We start from the raw sequence: 16,630 nt of genomic DNA on the forward strand, positions 1-16,630 counted from the left end.
ATCTTAGAAGAAGCACACATATCTGCCCTACTAGACAAAGGCTTTAAAGTAATTATCTTAAATATATTCAAAAACTAAAAGAAAACATGAACAACAAACTAAAGGAAATTAGGAAAACTACATATGAACAAACTGAGAATGTGGTAGAAATTACTTTTTAAACCCAAACAAATTCTGTAATTGAAGATATAACAGAATTGAAAAATTCACTAGAGGGCTTGAACGGCAGACTCAAACAAGCAGAAGAAAGAATCTGCAAATGATTTGAAATTGAGTCTGAAGACAAAAGGAAAAAAGAATGAAGGAAAGTTAACAGAGACTAAGAGACTTATGGGACACCATCAAGCAGATCAGTGTATTCACCATGAGAGTTCCGAAAGGGGCAGAGATATTAATTAAAGAAATAATGGCCCAAAACTTCACAAATATGAGGAACAACATGGATATACAAATACAGTCATGCTTTGCTTAACAACAAGGATACATTCTGAGCAAAGCATTTGTAGTAGTCAACTCTTGCACTGCTATAAAGAACTACCTGAGACTAGGCAATTTATGAAGAAAAGAGGTTTAATTGACTCACAGTTCCACAGGCTGTACAGGAGGCATGGCTGGGGAGGCCTCAGGAAATTTATAGTCATAGTGGAAGGGTAAAGGGGAAGCAAGTATGTCTTCACATGATGGCAGGAGAGAGCGAGTGAGCACAGGGGCAAGTGCTACACACTTTCAAAAAACCAGATCTCATGAGAACTCATTCACTGTCATGAGAACAGCAAGGGGGAAGTCTGCCCCTATGATTCTCACCAGGCCCCTCTTCCGACACATGGGGATTATAGTTCGACATGAGATTTGGTCATGAGCCACATTATATCAGCATTGTTCGACAGTTTTGTTGTTGTGAATCATAGAGTATACTTACACAAACTTAGATGGTATGGCCTACTACACCTACTACAGTGTACCTTTACAGTGTAAATGGTTTTTTACTACATTTACCATGTAAATGGTTTTTTAAAATACTACACCTGTATAGAGCAGGTCCATTATAATCTTCATATGTGCAGTCCTTTGTTGACCACAATGCCTGTACAAGAAATTCAGTAAACTCCAAAGAAGATAAACTCAAAGAGACCCACAGCAACACACAATGTAATCAACTGTCTAAAGTCAAATAAGAGAGAATCTTAAAAGCAGCAAGAGAAAAGTGACTGGTCACATACAGGGAATCCTCATTAAGACTGTCAGTGGATTTCTCAGTAGAAACCTTGCAGACCAGAAGGCAGTGGGATGATATGTTTAAAATGATGAAAGAAGAAAACAGTCACCTGAAAATCATATCCAGCAAAATTGTTTTCAAAAATAAAGGAGAAATTAAAACATTCCCAAACAAAAGCAGAGGGAGTTTATTACCACTAGAATTGCCCTATCAGAAATGCTAAAAAGAATCCTTCAATCTGAAATGAAGGGATGCTAGATAGTAACTCAAAACTATAGGAAAATATAAAATTGGCCAGGCACGGTGGCTCACACCTGTAATCCCAGCACACTTTGGGAGGCCAGAACGAGCAGATCACCTGAGGTCAGGAGTTCAAGACCAGCCTGACCAACATGGAGAAACCCTGTCTCTACTAAAAGTAGAAAATTAGCCAGACATGGTGGCACGGGCCTGTAATCCCAGCTACTCGGGAGGCTGAGGTAGAAGCATCGCTTGAACCCAGGAGGCGGAGGTTGTGGTGAGCCAAGATCGCGCCTTTGCACTCCAGGTTGGGCAACAAGAGCAAAATTCCATCTAAAAAAAAAAAAAAGAAGAAAGAAAGAAAGGTAATATGTGGGCAAATAAGTAGCCGGGCGCGGTGGCTCACGCCTGTAATCCCAGCACTTTGGGAGGCCGAGGCAGGCGGATCACAAGGTCAGGAGATCGAGACCACGGTGAAACCCCGTCTCTACTAAAAATACAAAAAATTAGCCGGGCGCGGTTGTGGGCACCTGTAGTCCCAGCTACTCGGGAGGCTGAGGCAGGAGAATGGCGTGAACCCGGGAGGCGGAGCTTGCAGTGAGCCGAGATCGCGCCACTGCACTCCAGCCTGGGCGACAGAGCGAGACTCCGTCTCAAAAAAAAAAAAAAAAAAAAAAAAAAGAAAACAATATTATAATTTTGGTTTGTAACTCTACTTTTTTTCCTACAGAATTTAAAAGACACATTCATTAAGAATTACAAATCTATGTTAGTGGCCACACAGTATATAACAACGTAGTTTGTGAATGACGTCAATAACATAGAGGGGGTGAAGCTGTAAAGAAGTAGCATTTTTTTATGTGACTGAAGTTGTTATCAATGTAAGATAGAATGTCATAATTCTAAGATACTATTTGTAATTCCTATGGAAACAAACAAAAAATTTGTAGAATCTGAACAGCCCTACCCCCAAAAGCTGAGGAAACTCAGAGGCCAAAGAAAGAGGCTGAAAAATCCAGTTTCTCAGAGAGAAATATTTTATAGGAACTTAAAAACAGAAGCAATGTCTCGGGTGGCTGTCCACACCTACCATCCAGAAAGTATTCATTCATTCGTTCATTCATTCCCGGCTAATTTTGTAGACACAGGGTTTCGCTATATTGACCAGGCTGGTCTCGAACTCCTGAGCTCTGGGAGTCTACCCACCTCAGCCTCCCAGAGATATTCTTTATATAGCATGCTTTTGGGATAAAACATGTGCAGCTGGTCACACCTTCAGACTTTCTTGTCAAGACGTGACCACTGGGGAAGTTTGATAGCATCTTTATGAGGGGTTATCTATGCTATAGGCATTGTTTAAAGACCTTACTGCAGAATACCTTGCTGTGGAGGGGCCAACCACCAGTCATCATGGTAGTTTTGTTTCAAGATGGCATCAGACACTCTTGGCCATGCAACAGCCTATTTTCCTACAATGCAAAAGGAGAGGAGAAGGGAATCAAAACAAGGCACTACAAAGTATCAAACACAGACATCCTGTGTTCATAGAAGACTTAATATTTTTAATATGTCAATACTACCCCAAACAATCTACAGATTCAGTACAGTCCTGTCAAAATTCTAATGTTGATTTTTGCAGAAATAGAAAAATCTTAAGGAATCCTGAAAAACCAAAACAGTCTTGAATTTTAAAAAAGTTAGAGGTCTCATGCTTCCTGATTTTGAAACTTACTACAAAGACACAGTAATTAAAACGGTGGTATTGGCATAAGATAGATAAATAGAATGGAACAGTGAGCCCAGAAATAAGCCCTTAGATATGGGATCAAATGATCTTCAACAAAGGTGCTAAGACCATTCAGTGAGGAAAGGATAGTCTCATCAACAAATGGTACTGGGAAAACTGGATATCCACATGCAAAAAAGAATGAAGTTGGACCTTTACCTAGCATCACAGGCAAAAATTAACTCCATAGACAGAGATCTAAATCTAATAACAAACTATGGAACTCTTAGAAAATATAGGGGAAAGCTTCATGACACTGGATTGGTTTCCTGGATATGACACCAAAGCAGCAAAAGAAAAAGTAATTACATTTCCTCAAAACGTTTTGGCCAGGCATAGTGACTCATGCCTGTAATCCCAGCTGTTTGGAAGGTCAGAGCAGGAGGATCCCTTGAGGCCAGGAGCTGAAGACCAACGTGGGCAACATAGTGTGAGACCTCATCTCTACAAAAAATAAAAATTAAAAAACTTAGGCCGGGCGTGGTGGCTCAAGCCTGCAATCCCAGCACTTTGGGAGGCCAAGACGGGTGGATCACGAGATCAGGAAATCGAGACCATCCAGGCTAACCCCGTGAAACCCCATCTCTACTAAAAAATACAAAAAACTAGCTAGGTGAGGTGGCAGGCGCCTGTAGTCCCAGCTACTCGGGAGCTGAGGCAGGAGAATGGCGTGAACTCGGGAGGCGGAGCTTACAGTGAGCTGAGATCCGGCCACTGCACTCCAGCCTGGGCGACAGAGCGAGACTCCCTCGCAAAAAAAAAAAAAAAACTTAGTTGGGCATGGTGGCGTGCACCTGTAGTCCTAGCTACTCCAGAAGCTGAGATGAGAGGATGACTTGAGCCCAGGTTCAAGGTTACATTGAGCTATGAAAGCACCACTGCACTCCAGCCTGGGTGACAGAGCAAGAACCTGTCTCTTAAAAGAAAGAAACAAGAAGAAAACTTCAGTGCATCAAAGGACATCAACAGAGTAAAAAAGCAATCCAAAAAATGGGAGAAAATATTTGCAAATCATATGTTATAAGGATTTGCTATGGTTTGGATATTTGTCTCCTCTAAACCTCATGTCAAAATTTGATCCCCATTTGTTAGAGGTAGGGCCTAATGAGATGCATTTCTGTCATGGGGGCAGATCCCTCATGAATAAATTAACGGCCTCCCTTGGAAATAAATGAATTCTCACTGCATTAGTTCCCATGAGAAAGAACTTGTTAAAAAAAAAAGAAAAGAAAAAAGAAAGAAAAGCCTGGATCCTCCCTGCTCTCTCTTGCTCTGTAATCTCTGTACACTGGCTCCCATTTCCCTCCCACCATGAGTGGAAGCAGCCTGAGGCCTTGCCAGATGCACATGCTGGTGCCATGCTTCCTGCAAAATCTGCAGAATCATGACCCAAATAAACCTCTTTTCTTTTATAAATTACCCAGCCTCTTTTTTTTTTTTTTTTTTTTTTTTTGAGACATAGTCTCGCTCTGTCACCCAGGCTGGAGTGCAGTGGCGCAATCTCGGCTCACTGCAACCTCCACCTCCCAGGTTCAAGCGATTCTCCTGCCTCAGCTTCCTGAGTAGCTGGGATTACAGGTGCACAACACAATGCCCAGCTAATTTTTATATTTTTAGTAGAGACAGGGTTTCATCACGTTGGTCAGACTGGTCTCGAACTCCTGACCTCGTGATCCGCCTGCCTCGACCTCCCAAAGTGCTGGGATTACAGACGTGAGCCACCATGCCCGGCCAAATACTTTTTAAAGCAATCCAAAACAGACTAAGACAGGACTAATATCTAATGTACATAAAGAACTCCCACAACTCAACAACAAAAAAATTTGGTTCCAAAGAGGCAAAGGTTTGAATGTGGTTTTTGTTGCAGTCTATCTATCTTAAAAAAAAAAAAAAAAAGGGCAAAGGACTTGAATAGACATCTTTCTTAAGAGGATATGCAAGTGGCTAGTAAGCATCTAATAAGATACTAGATATCACTAATCATTAAGGAAATGCTAATCAAAACCACAAGATACCACCTCATGCCCATCACATTGGCTACTATCAAAAGAACAGAAAATAAGTTTGGACGGATGTGGATAAATTGGAACTCTTGTATACTGTTGGTGGGAATGTGAAATGGTATAGCCACTGTGGACAGTGTTCAGTCTTCAAAAAATTAAAATAGAATTGCTAAATGAACTAGCAATTCCACTTATGGGTATATGCCCAAAAGTAAACAGGGCCGGGCACGGTGGCTCACACTTGTGATCCCAGCACTTTGGGAGGCCGAGGTGGGCGGATCACGAGGTCAGGAGATCGAGACCATCCTGGCCAACATGGTGAAACCCCATCTCTACTAAAAATACAAAAATTAACTGGGCGTGGTTGTACATGCCTGTAATCCCAGCTATTCAGGAGACTGAGGCAGGAGAATCTCTTAGAACCCGGGAGGTGGAGGTTGCAGTGAGCTGAGGTCGTGCCACTGCACTCCAGCCTGGGCTACAGAGCTAGACTTCATCTCAAAAAAAAAAAAAAAAATAGAATAGAAAACAGGAATTAGATCATTAGATAAGAAGATACTTGTATATCCCTGTTCATAGCAGCAACATTCACAATAGCCAGAATGTGAAAGCAACCCAAATGTCCACTGCCAGATGAATGGATAAACAAAATGTGCTATACATGTATGTTGGAATAGTATTCAGCCTTTAAAAAGGAAGGAGATTCTGCAATCCATCATGAATGAAACTCTAGCATTATGTTCAATGAAACAAGCCAGTCACAAAAAGACAAATACTGTATGATTCCACTTATGTAAGATTCTAGAATAGTAAAAATCATAGAGGCAGAAAAGAAAATGATGATTGCCTGGGGGTGAGGGGAATGTGGAACCAGGGGGACACTGGTTAAGGTATAGAGTTTGCTTGGGAACATGAACCAGTCTGGAGGTTCTGGTAGTGATGGTTGCAGAACAATATAAATGTAATTAATGCCATATACTTAAAAATTGTTAAATAGTATATTTTATGTTATATACATTTTAGTATAATTTTTTAAATGCACTTTTAAAGCAGGGATACATGCACATCCTCACTACCAATCAGGTCATGAAGCACTAGATTCTGTGCAAGGAAATTCACTTTTAATATTCAGTTACTTATTCTAAAAGTGAAATGCTTAAACATATATTACAGGAACAAATGGTCAGTGCTAGGTGATACATTTTAACAAAGCTAGAGTTTTACATAAAATATTCATCTATTAAACATACAATGTGTGATTTTTGTTTTATTCAACTCGTTCATTTTTCATTTTATTTGGGGATTAGAATATGAAAACAATATTTAAAGAGTAATTGCATTTTGACTTTCTTATTTGCATATTGCCATCTTAGTTAAGAACTCTGCTGCATCCTAAATTAAAAACATTTATTATTGACGTAAAATCTGTAATACAGAAAAGCTTTGTTTTTAAGTATCTAGTTTCTGTCTCTCAAGACCACATAAAGAAATTCTAATAAAAAGGAACAGTCCGGAAGCAATGACTGGTCCTCGGCCTGTGCACTGTGTTTTGCAGCAGGAACAGTGCAGGCATCTGAAACAGGATAGAGCTTTAATCAGCTGAGAGGTTTGCTCTGACTTCTGTTTTTTTATATTGTGGCAAAGCTTTCCTGTAGCTGTTTCTAGTAGGAGAAAAGTCAGTCTTTATGATCAACAGTGCCTTTTTAGTTTTTTTTTTTTTTAATGCATAAATATCCATTAAAAACCGTCTTTCTGACATTGTCTTATATGGGTTTCTGATGAAAATTAAAGATCTGGCCCTTGTGAGACCTGTAACCTGTAATGAAACAGTAGTCGGATCCAATAAGACAAAGCAAAATTTGCAGCTTTTTTTGTTTCTTTGGGGAAGCAATTCAGAATCATTTTGAAATTAAATTTTTGTAGAACATAAGTTGAACTTAGGTCTTGGTGGCAATTTAAACCTATTTACATTTTAAATCTTAAAAGTATTCTTTTAAGAATTTGACATATTGCTGAATTTACTATATGGAACAAAGTAAGTTTAAGTATCTCTATGGCCTGAATACTTTAACTTTTAGGTTCACAGGTACACGTGCAGGTTTGCTGTATTTATAAATTGTGTGTCACAGGAGTTTGATGTAGATTCTTTTGTCACCCAGGTACTAAGCCTAATACTCAATAGTTATTTTTTCTGCTCCTCTCCCTCTTCCCACCCTCTACGCTCAAGAAGGCCAGTGTATGTTGTTCCCCTGTATGTGTCCATGTGTTCTCATTAGTTAGCTCCCACTTGTGAGAACATGTGGTATTTGGTTTTCTGTTCCTGCATTCATTCGCTACCATAATGGCCCCCAGCTCCAGGTCTGGATACTCGTTTAATCCTTTTCGGAATACGTCACTTCAGAATTACTCACATTTAGATTCTTTTGCTAACTTTAGCCACTAGGAGCCTGAGCCCTTGATATGGTCTAAGTGGGGTTTGGTAGGGGAAGGGAGGGGCTTTTGTTGTGTTTTGGTCCTTTCTAAAGCACATTAAAATGGCTGGCAAAATTAGAAGTTTTGATATATTTATCTTTAGATTAGGTAGAGTCAACAATCCCTGTATTTCAGTTGGGTTATTCTTGTGTTATGCTGGAATCTGTGGTTTTCTGGGTAGTAAAGTCATGCTGAAATACCAAAAGAGCTAATAAGATAGGTGTATCAGTAATCAAGGCTACAGTTAGGCACAGTCTAGAAATTTAGGCAAGACATAAATATTACATTTGATACCACATCCATGTTCCTGGATTATTTTTCATATGATTAACACTTACTGCTCTCAAATTCATCACACTATCCTCAGTCAGTGGGGGTTGTACTGGTAAAATAGCTTGCCAGGTAAGTAGGATTTATATGCCAGGAAATCTATATAGAGTTCAGAATTCAAACATTTTAGTCTGCTTCACACACCAGTTACATAATAGCCAAGGAATGTTTTCCCCTCTGTGAACATTGACCCACAGATAAGTATCCCCATTTCAAAAAAATATGCAAGGTGAAAGGAAAAAGAACCACGTAAAGTCATATTCAGTAAAGAAGTGATCAGCTAACATCATCTTCCACTTTGTGTGAGTCTTGGTTGGTCAGAGATTCACTGAGGATCCAGATGTATCAGGGCTCTTTGCGGTCAGAAGTCTGCTGGAACATAGGTGTCCAGTCTCTTAGATGAGCCCTTTCCCTTCATTTCTGTTTAAAAATGAAATTGAATGCAGCCGTCTTTCAAAGTAAGGTCTTTCATATTGTCAACACTCACAGTTACTAATAACTGAAAAGCTGAAATTAGCTGAAGCCTCAGGGAGCAAGAGAGCTGACACGGGCATGCACGATTAATTGCACACTCGCACACACACGGTCTCAGCTGGGCTTGAGAACGTGACCTAGCGTGAGTAAAGCCAGAAGGAATGCCCATTCATCAATTAAACAAATATTTGTTTGAGTTAACCAGTATGTGCCAAAGTTCATATTTCATGCTGCTAATAGCCCTCCAAGTTTTCAGGTCATTTATTTTAGGAAGGAAAAATACAGTTTGCTATTTTAAAATGCAAATACTTTAACAAGATTTTGATTGTTGGTGTGATGAATTCAAGAGTTGTTCAGGGAAGTGGAAGTGGTAAAGGAGGATATTTTTCCTTAAGATAAGGCTGGTATAAGTAAGTCCCAAGTAGTAATCAATATGTAAATTTTGACTAGTTTATTACAGTAGTAATTGTTCTTTACAATAAACAAATACTTAAAATCTATGTAAAGTAGATTGCTGGTGAGAATTGATAAAACCTAGTAAAGACTTCTGTAGCTTCCTTTGTTAATATGTGACCCCAAACTGAGATTCAGTAATTGTTGATTTTGGCCTGGGTAATAAAGTAACTTCTTGTTTTAAGTATGGAGAGGTAATATTGTCAGTAAAACAGGTCAACCTTCCCAAAATATATTCTTCAAATCTTCTGTTGCAAGAAATGGGGGAATATGGTTAATGAGAGTTCTAGTCAGATTTGGAGAGAGGAACTGAGGGTGTAAGCACATTTACGGACACATGGGGGGCATGGGCATTCGGGAAGGATGCTGCCGGAGGGTGGGTCGAGTGTGATACAGGCATTCACCAGGCTCTGCAGGGAAGCATGAACATCATGTTTAGATCAGCCAGGGTCAGCATGACCTATATAGCAAAGGGACTTTTTGAATACCATATATTGGCTGGGCACAATGGCTCATGCATGTAATCCCAGCACTTTGGGAGGTTGAGGCAGTGGACCACTTGAGGTCAGGAGTTCCAGAGCAGCCTAGCCAATGTGGTGAAACCCCCATCTCTACTAAAAATACAAAAACTAGTTGAGTGTGGTGGTGCATGCCTGTAGTCCCAGATACTTGGGAGGCTGAAGCTGGAGCATTGCTTGAACCCGGGAGGCAGAGGTTGCAGTGAGCCAAGATTGCCCTGCTGCATTCCAGTCTGTACGAGACTCCGTCTCAAAAAAAAAAAAAAAGAATACCATGTATTGTTTTGATCATATATACAAGTGTCTTGGACTTTTCTTTCCCTGCCAATAAAGAGTGCTTCTGACCGTCTTTTTGAGAAAATACTCCGGTGTCGTCAATCTAACCTTACTTGGCTTTAGTTCTTCACTGCTCTTGGAGCAAAGACTAAATGATTGGCTCCACTGAGGCGTAAAGCATGTTATTCCACCATCTGGCCTCAGACATATATTTTTCCTTTGCTTCTTTTCTAGTGGACTTAAAAACTAGGTCATTATCTTGTAATTCTAATTTTTCTGTTTTTATGATCATTAATTTCACAGACTTGTTCCTTTTTGTCTTTTCCTTCAGTTTGCTTCAGTGTCCCCAACAGTTCCTGAATTCTTGAAAACTCCTCCAACTGCAGATCAGCCTCCCCCTCGGCCTGCAGCTCCTGTCCTCCCCACAAACACTGTGTCCTCAGCAAAGTCTGGCCCAGCGCTGGTAAAGGTGGGTACTTTGGATACACCGTGGGTTTGGTGGCTTTATTTGTGACTCTGTCTATCGCCTTGTGAATGGAAGACAAAGGCATTTATCCAACTTGCTCAGCCTGCCTTTTAGCCCAAAGTCTCAAAAACCAAGCCATGTAAAGACTTGCTAGACTGGGGTCTTCATGTTTGAAATTGTGCTATAGTCATAGAAAAATGGCACAAATTTTGGTCTGTTTAAAACACTAGGGGCCAGATGGAGTGGCTTACCTCTGTAATCCCATTGCTTTGGAAGGCTGAGGTGGGAGGATCACTTGAGGCCAGGAGTTTGAGAACAGTCTGGGCAACATAGCAAGCAACATACCAAGACACTATCTCTACAAAAAATGTAAAAGCCAGAGGTGGTGGTGCATGCCTATAGTCTCAGCTACTCAGGAGGCTGAGGCAAGAGGATCACTTGAGCCCTGGAGTTTGAGGCTGCAGTGAGCTACGATCACACCATTGCACCCCAGCTTGGGTGACAGAGCAAGACCCTGTCTCTTTAAAAAAAAAAAAAAAAAAAAAAAAACTTCTAGGGCTATGCAGAAAGCCCCAGTTCTGCCACCCAGGCCACTAAGATAAAACAAGAGAAAAACAGATTTAAACTTTTTAGAATTGTGCTTAGAACTTGTAGATAAGGTGGGTGAGGAGAATAAAGTGAGAAATAGTTTAGCAGAATATACATCTCAAACTTTTAAAACTAAAAAAGGATATTATAGTTAGCTAACTTCTCACCACCTTTCAGATGGGGAGACTGAGGCCCAAAGAAGAAATGACAAAGCCAGGAAGGGTCCCAACCTCCCGAATCCAAGTCTAGCTCTCTCCTGCCTCCCCTACCTGTTGCAGCACTCTCGAGGCAAGGGAGCATCTTTCAGATGAACACAATGCATATCCTCATAGCCCTCTGTCCCCAGGACTGTCCTTGTCCTTGACCTTCCTGGAGAGAAGGCTCTTGTCAGCATGGCTGAGTATTGGTGGCTTCAGAACACACATCAGTGTATTTCCCCATCTTCTGTTGCTTAGCATTGGAGTCAGAAATTCCAGAGGGTCACAAGTGGCAACTCTGCCAATGAAATCAGTTTTTACCTCCTCTCCCAACATCCTTATGCATGCAACCCTGACCGCACAGAGAGGGTCTGCATGCACAGCCCTCCTTCCCTGCCAGTCCTCAAAACGAGTTCTCTGCCTCTCCCGTTCTCTGAATGTCTGCTCTTCACTGATGTCTTTAAGGAAGGCTTTGGTTCTAGAGGAAGAAGCATTGTTTAAGAATGTGAAATTCAGGGATTGGTTAGAGAATTCTAGGACTATGCCAAGAGAGGAGGGGACAGGAAAACATTAGGAAACAGACCAGAATTCTTTCAGTATTTCTATGAGGAAAGCTGTTTCCCATCCTTCGCTTGTGGGGGCTGATAGGTAATAGCAGATTCCATCTGAGGAACACTAGTTACTATGTTTCTGTGCCCCTCCTCTACAGGTGCCTTCTGGACTGTGGCTGGGTCAATTATTTTATCACTCCACAACAGTTATACTCGAACCCCATTTTGAGTATAAATTATCCTAAACCCCGTTCATTCTTATGATCAGTTTTAAAAGACTAAAAATAAAATGTATAGCCAGGTGCAGTGGCTCATGCCTGTAATCCCTGCACTTTGGGAGGCCAGGGCAGGCAGATCACTTGAGGTCAGGACTTTGAGACCAGCCTGGGCAACATGGCAAAACCCCATCTCTATAAAGTGTACAAAAAAATTAGTTGGGCATGGAGGCGAACACCTATGCTCCCAGCTACTCGGAGGCTGAGGTGGGAGGATCACTTGAGTCCATGAGGTTAAGGCTGCAGTGAGCCAAGATCATGCCCCTGTACTCCAGCCTGGGTGACAGAGTGAGACCCTGCCTCAAAAACAAATAAGATGAATTATTGATAATGAAAAAAGCAGGTAAATAGTGAATTGATAAATATTGTGAGATTGAAGGAATAAGTGGGGGAAAGTGTTTTCTGACATCGAGGTATATACTTTAAGTGCCTGATAATTAAAGTGATTTCCAGTTAGCATGCACATTCACCATTCATTTGTTCAACAGATACTTTTTCAAGCACCTTCTGTGTGCCAGGCACTGTTCTGGGTACTAGGAATAAAGCAAGGAACAAAAGATCACTAACATAGAGTATGCCAGGTGGTGATGAATAATGTGAGGATGTGGGTGCTGGGGAGACAAGGAGAGACGTGTCTTTTAATTGAAGTGGTCTGGGGATATGCAGATGACATTTGGAGATCTGAAAGAAGATCTAAAGGAAGTGAGGGTGTGAGCCATGAAGATACCTATGGGAAGAAAGTTTGACCAAGGCGGCCAGTATGAGCGCCTCCACCATTGCTGACTCCAACAGCAATGGCGGAGGCAGACAGGGTGTGGCCAGAGAACAGCATCTGTAGCGCCTTGTAAGAAGTTAGGCTTTGTATTACCACTAAGGGAAGAAGGTGCTGGAAGATTTTTGAGCTGATGTGTTAGAAAGAGTAGTGCACAAAGGTAGAAGCAGAGACAGGTAAAATGCACAGCAGGAGACAGTGGCAGCTGGCGAGATAACAGAAGTGGTTGGATTTTGACTGTATTTGAAGGCTAAGCTGGCCGGATTTGTAGACAAGTTGGATGTGTGGTGTGAAGAGGAGGAGTTGTGAACCATCTACTGTTGTATGTCTAAGCGACTAGCAACTTGCAGTTGCCACATCCTGTAATGGAAAGGAGTACACCTGGAGTGTGAGATGCTGTACAGGCACCTCTCGTCATGTCCTAGAGGCAGCTGGATAGATGAGTGCAGACGTTAGGAGAGAGGTCTAGGTTGGGAATAGAAATGTGGGTCATCAGTGTATAAATGGTGTTTAAAGCCATGAAACCCAGTAAAATTACCTACGGTCTAAGTACAGGTGAAAAAGCTGTGTAAGAAGTGAGTCCTTGGGAACCTCCATTTTCGAGAGGAGAACCAGCAAAGGAGACTCAGCAAAAACAGCCAGCAAGAGTGAGGCAAGGCAGCCCTGAAGCCAGACATGATGTTTCAAGAAGGGAGAGACTAAATGTATCAAGGCTGCTGTGCCTTAGTTAAAATGAGTGCTGGGAACTGGCCTTGGTTTAACGCTGAAGCACAGTGACCTTGACAAGAACAGTTTCTGAAAACTTAGTTGGAGTGGGCACGAGAGAGCCTGAAAGGCAGAGCTGGAGATGGTGTTACAGAAAGCTTTTCTTGAGAGCTCACAGAAATGGGTCTGTAGCTTTATTGGACTGTAGGGTCAAGGAAGGCTGTTTGTGATCCAGTGGAGTGATCCAGGAGAAGAATGGGGAACCACAGCCAGGTGTGGGCAAGGGAACACAGAATCCAGTTGAGGAGGGAAGGGCCAGCCTGAGACAGCAACACCAGCAGGAAGGAAAGTGCAGAGTCTCGGTGCCGGCAGGCACTCAGCTCTGTGCTGATCCCTTACATGTTGTTCTCCATGTTTAGGCAGCGAGGTCATCAGTTGACAGTAAGGATGGGGGTGAAATACTAAAGGTTTAGCGAGAGAAGAAAAGATAGGCAGTATTCTAGAAGAGTAGGAAAATTAAAGGACCAGAAAAATGTAACAGGATGGCCAGGTAGCACTGATGAACCCTTGAAGTTGGTGGTCACGAGTTTAAAGTGAGACTTGTCAGCATGATTTTATGTTTTTCCTGTAGCCACTTTCAGTTATATGAGTACAGGCATGAAGTGGACCACTGGTTCTCAGCAGGGGTAAGTTTGCCTCCCACCACAGACATTTGGCAATTTCTGGAGATGTTTCTGGTTGTCACAATGCGGGGGACGAGGTGGGTGGGTGGACATTGCTAGGGGCATCTAATGGGTGGTGGCCAAGGATGCCATTGAACATCCAACAGTGTACAGGATGGGTTCCCACAACACAATTACCTAGCTCAAAACATCAGTAGAGCCACTGTCGAGAAACAGGAGACAGAATTAATTAGATAAGGGTTTTGCCAGGTATGTATGACAAAGAGGGGACTGTGCAAGTGAGGGGACCGTTGGATATAGCTGGGTAGGGAGGGAGGTGAGAAACATGTAAAGGTTGTAACAGAAAGGGATTGTAGGTCTCAGCGGCATCAAATAATTGTTGTAGTTGGCATCCTGGATGGAGTGAATTGACAAAACACATGGTGGGTATCAGAGATTGGGATGCTGGGAAGCAAGGGAGGTTCAAGTAATTCTGAGATCTAGGCTATCATCACACAGTGGCTGGCTGAGAGAGGAGATGAGATATCTGGAAGCAATGAAGTCAAGGAACTAAGATACCTGAATGTTAGAAGGAATGTACATGTGGATATTAAAATCGTCAAGAACAGTGACTGAAGTAATGTTGAAGAAAGTAAAAGAGCAGTGGGAGTGTCAGATGTGTCATAGGAGTCAGTAAAGAACTAGGAGGAGGCCAGGTCCTGATGCTCAAGTCTGAAAGCATGAGATGAGATTAACAAGAACCAATCATTTCCAATACATAATTACTTTTTATAAATTCTTATTTACCAGCATTTAAAAATAGGCTCCTAGTTAATTGGATTATATTATGTCCAGTAGTATTGCAGTAAATGTTTAATAACTGACTGGGCTCAGAAGGTAGATTATAACCTTTGCCAATTCCCATGGTGTAAATATTCCCACAGTGGCCAGTTTCAGGCTACCCATGTGATATTGCTGAATGGGGAGTAGGGAGAAGAAGCACACATTTGGTTCTCATGAGTAAGAGCTGGCTCCAGCACCCCGCTGGCTATGTCCGCAAACTGTTATGTAAAAATGGCCATAAAAATCTTGTTGCAGAATCATTCTTTTATAAAGGGGTTTAAGAATTCATGACATATCAAGTGAAGAGAGAGAAAGGCACGTTTCTAATAAGCATATATGGTATCATCCCAATTATATTAAAACATATCCAAAGGAAGGATATAAAAAAGAATGTTAATAGTCATATTCTATGAATGTTAGAATAGCCTAACATTAGAAATGAGACTATTCCTAACCTGCAGAATGCAGTGAGTTTTTATTCTTCTTTGATTGCAGTGTCCTAATTCTTTGGATATGAATATGATGTGATCATAACCATAGCTCCATTTAATTAAGTACTTCTCAAAGTCTTTGTATTAAGTTGGATATGTTCCCTAAAGAAGCTTAGGAATACATTCCTATATTTTTTGTTTGGGTGGGTTTTTTTCAGATGAAGCTATCTTAGAATCTGAATACTGAAAAGTATAAAGTGATCTCATAACTTAAAAACTGAGAAAACAACAAGAACTCAGGAAAACATCATCTGATTCCTAATCTTAAGATGAGAGATACATGGTCTCACATCCCAGTTTCAAAGGAAAAATGTAATATTTTTGAAAAATGTTTAAATTCATGTTCATGTCACACTCAGTATTTTAGTTTTTGTGTTATATTCCTTAGAGATAGTTTATATTCTGTTTTCTTCTCATTGTAAGCATTTTTTCATTTTTACATATTCTCTACAGAATTTTTAGCTGCTACATGGTTTTGGTGAAGTATACTTAATCTTTTCCCATTGGATATTTAGCATGCAGCTTGTTTTTCACTAGGAGATTATATGTGTAAGCACTTGGTAGTGTGTTCACACAGGAGACCCAAGGTCAGTGTGCACTGAGTTTGAATAGCTCATGCTGAGGCCCTTGCCCATACCCTGAGGGAACAGTGCAGCAGCAGAACATTTCTTGGTCAGAGTTAATATGCAAAAGTTTTCATGGCTCTTGAAATGGATTTAGCATGTTGCTTTCCAAAGTGGCTGTACCCGTATCTAAGGTACATTTCTTTTTAATTTCAAATCATTTAGGCATACAGTACAATAGATTTCATGTGGTGACATCTCTTTAAATGTTATTTTCTTTTTCTCAAAAATAGCAAAGCCATCCCAAGAATCCAAATGACAAACACCGTAGCAAAAAATGCAAAGATCCCAAACCACGGGTAAAGAAGTTAAAATACCACCAATACATTCCACCAGATCAGAAGGGTGAGAAGAACGAGCCGCAGATGGACTCCAACTACGCCCGCCTGCTCCAGCAGCAGCAGCTGTTCCTGCAGCTGCAGATCCTGAGTCAGCAGAAGCAGCACTACAACTACCAGACCATCCTGCCTGCACCATTCAAGTACGGCGGGGCCCATGCTGTCCTCGACGCGGGTTTTTCTGTGGTTGTTTTTTTTTTTTTTTTTTTTTTTGAGACAGAGTCTCGCTTTGTCACCCAGGCTAGAGTGCAGTGGCGCGATCTTGGCTCACTGCAAGCTCCGCCTCCCGAGTTCACTCCATTCTCCTGCATCAGCCTCCCGAGTACCTGGGACTACAGGCTCCTGCCAGCG

At 41.4% G+C, this 16,630-nt stretch overlaps 1 protein-coding gene and 1 long non-coding RNA gene across 22 annotated transcripts in view; both read left to right on the forward strand.

Annotated features, from left to right (window-relative positions):
- The window catches only part of MRTFB (myocardin related transcription factor B), a 310,684-nt gene that overhangs the window by 266,200 nt on the left and 27,854 nt on the right, over window positions 1-16,630 (forward strand). For 20 of the 21 annotated variants that reach the window (XM_015125644.3, XM_077987072.1, XM_077987065.1 and 17 more), the window contains 2 exons: window positions 10,100-10,237; window positions 16,175-16,422. In XM_015125644.3, the coding sequence (XP_014981130.2) occupies window positions 10,100-10,237; window positions 16,175-16,422 (386 nt within the window). Of the gene's footprint in view, window positions 1-10,099; window positions 10,238-16,174; window positions 16,469-16,630 lie in introns of all 21 variants that reach the window. The other variant, XM_077987081.1, reaches the window with a different exon arrangement.
- Window positions 606-2,938, forward strand: LOC144338338 (uncharacterized). Its single transcript, XR_013412329.1, has 2 exons — window positions 606-1,840; window positions 2,139-2,938. It is a non-coding gene; the product is annotated as an uncharacterized LOC144338338 (long non-coding RNA).

Source organism: Macaca mulatta, chromosome 20 (assembly GCF_049350105.2).
Source record: "Macaca mulatta isolate MMU2019108-1 chromosome 20, T2T-MMU8v2.0, whole genome shotgun sequence".
Taxonomy (NCBI): domain Eukaryota; kingdom Metazoa; phylum Chordata; class Mammalia; order Primates; family Cercopithecidae; genus Macaca; species Macaca mulatta.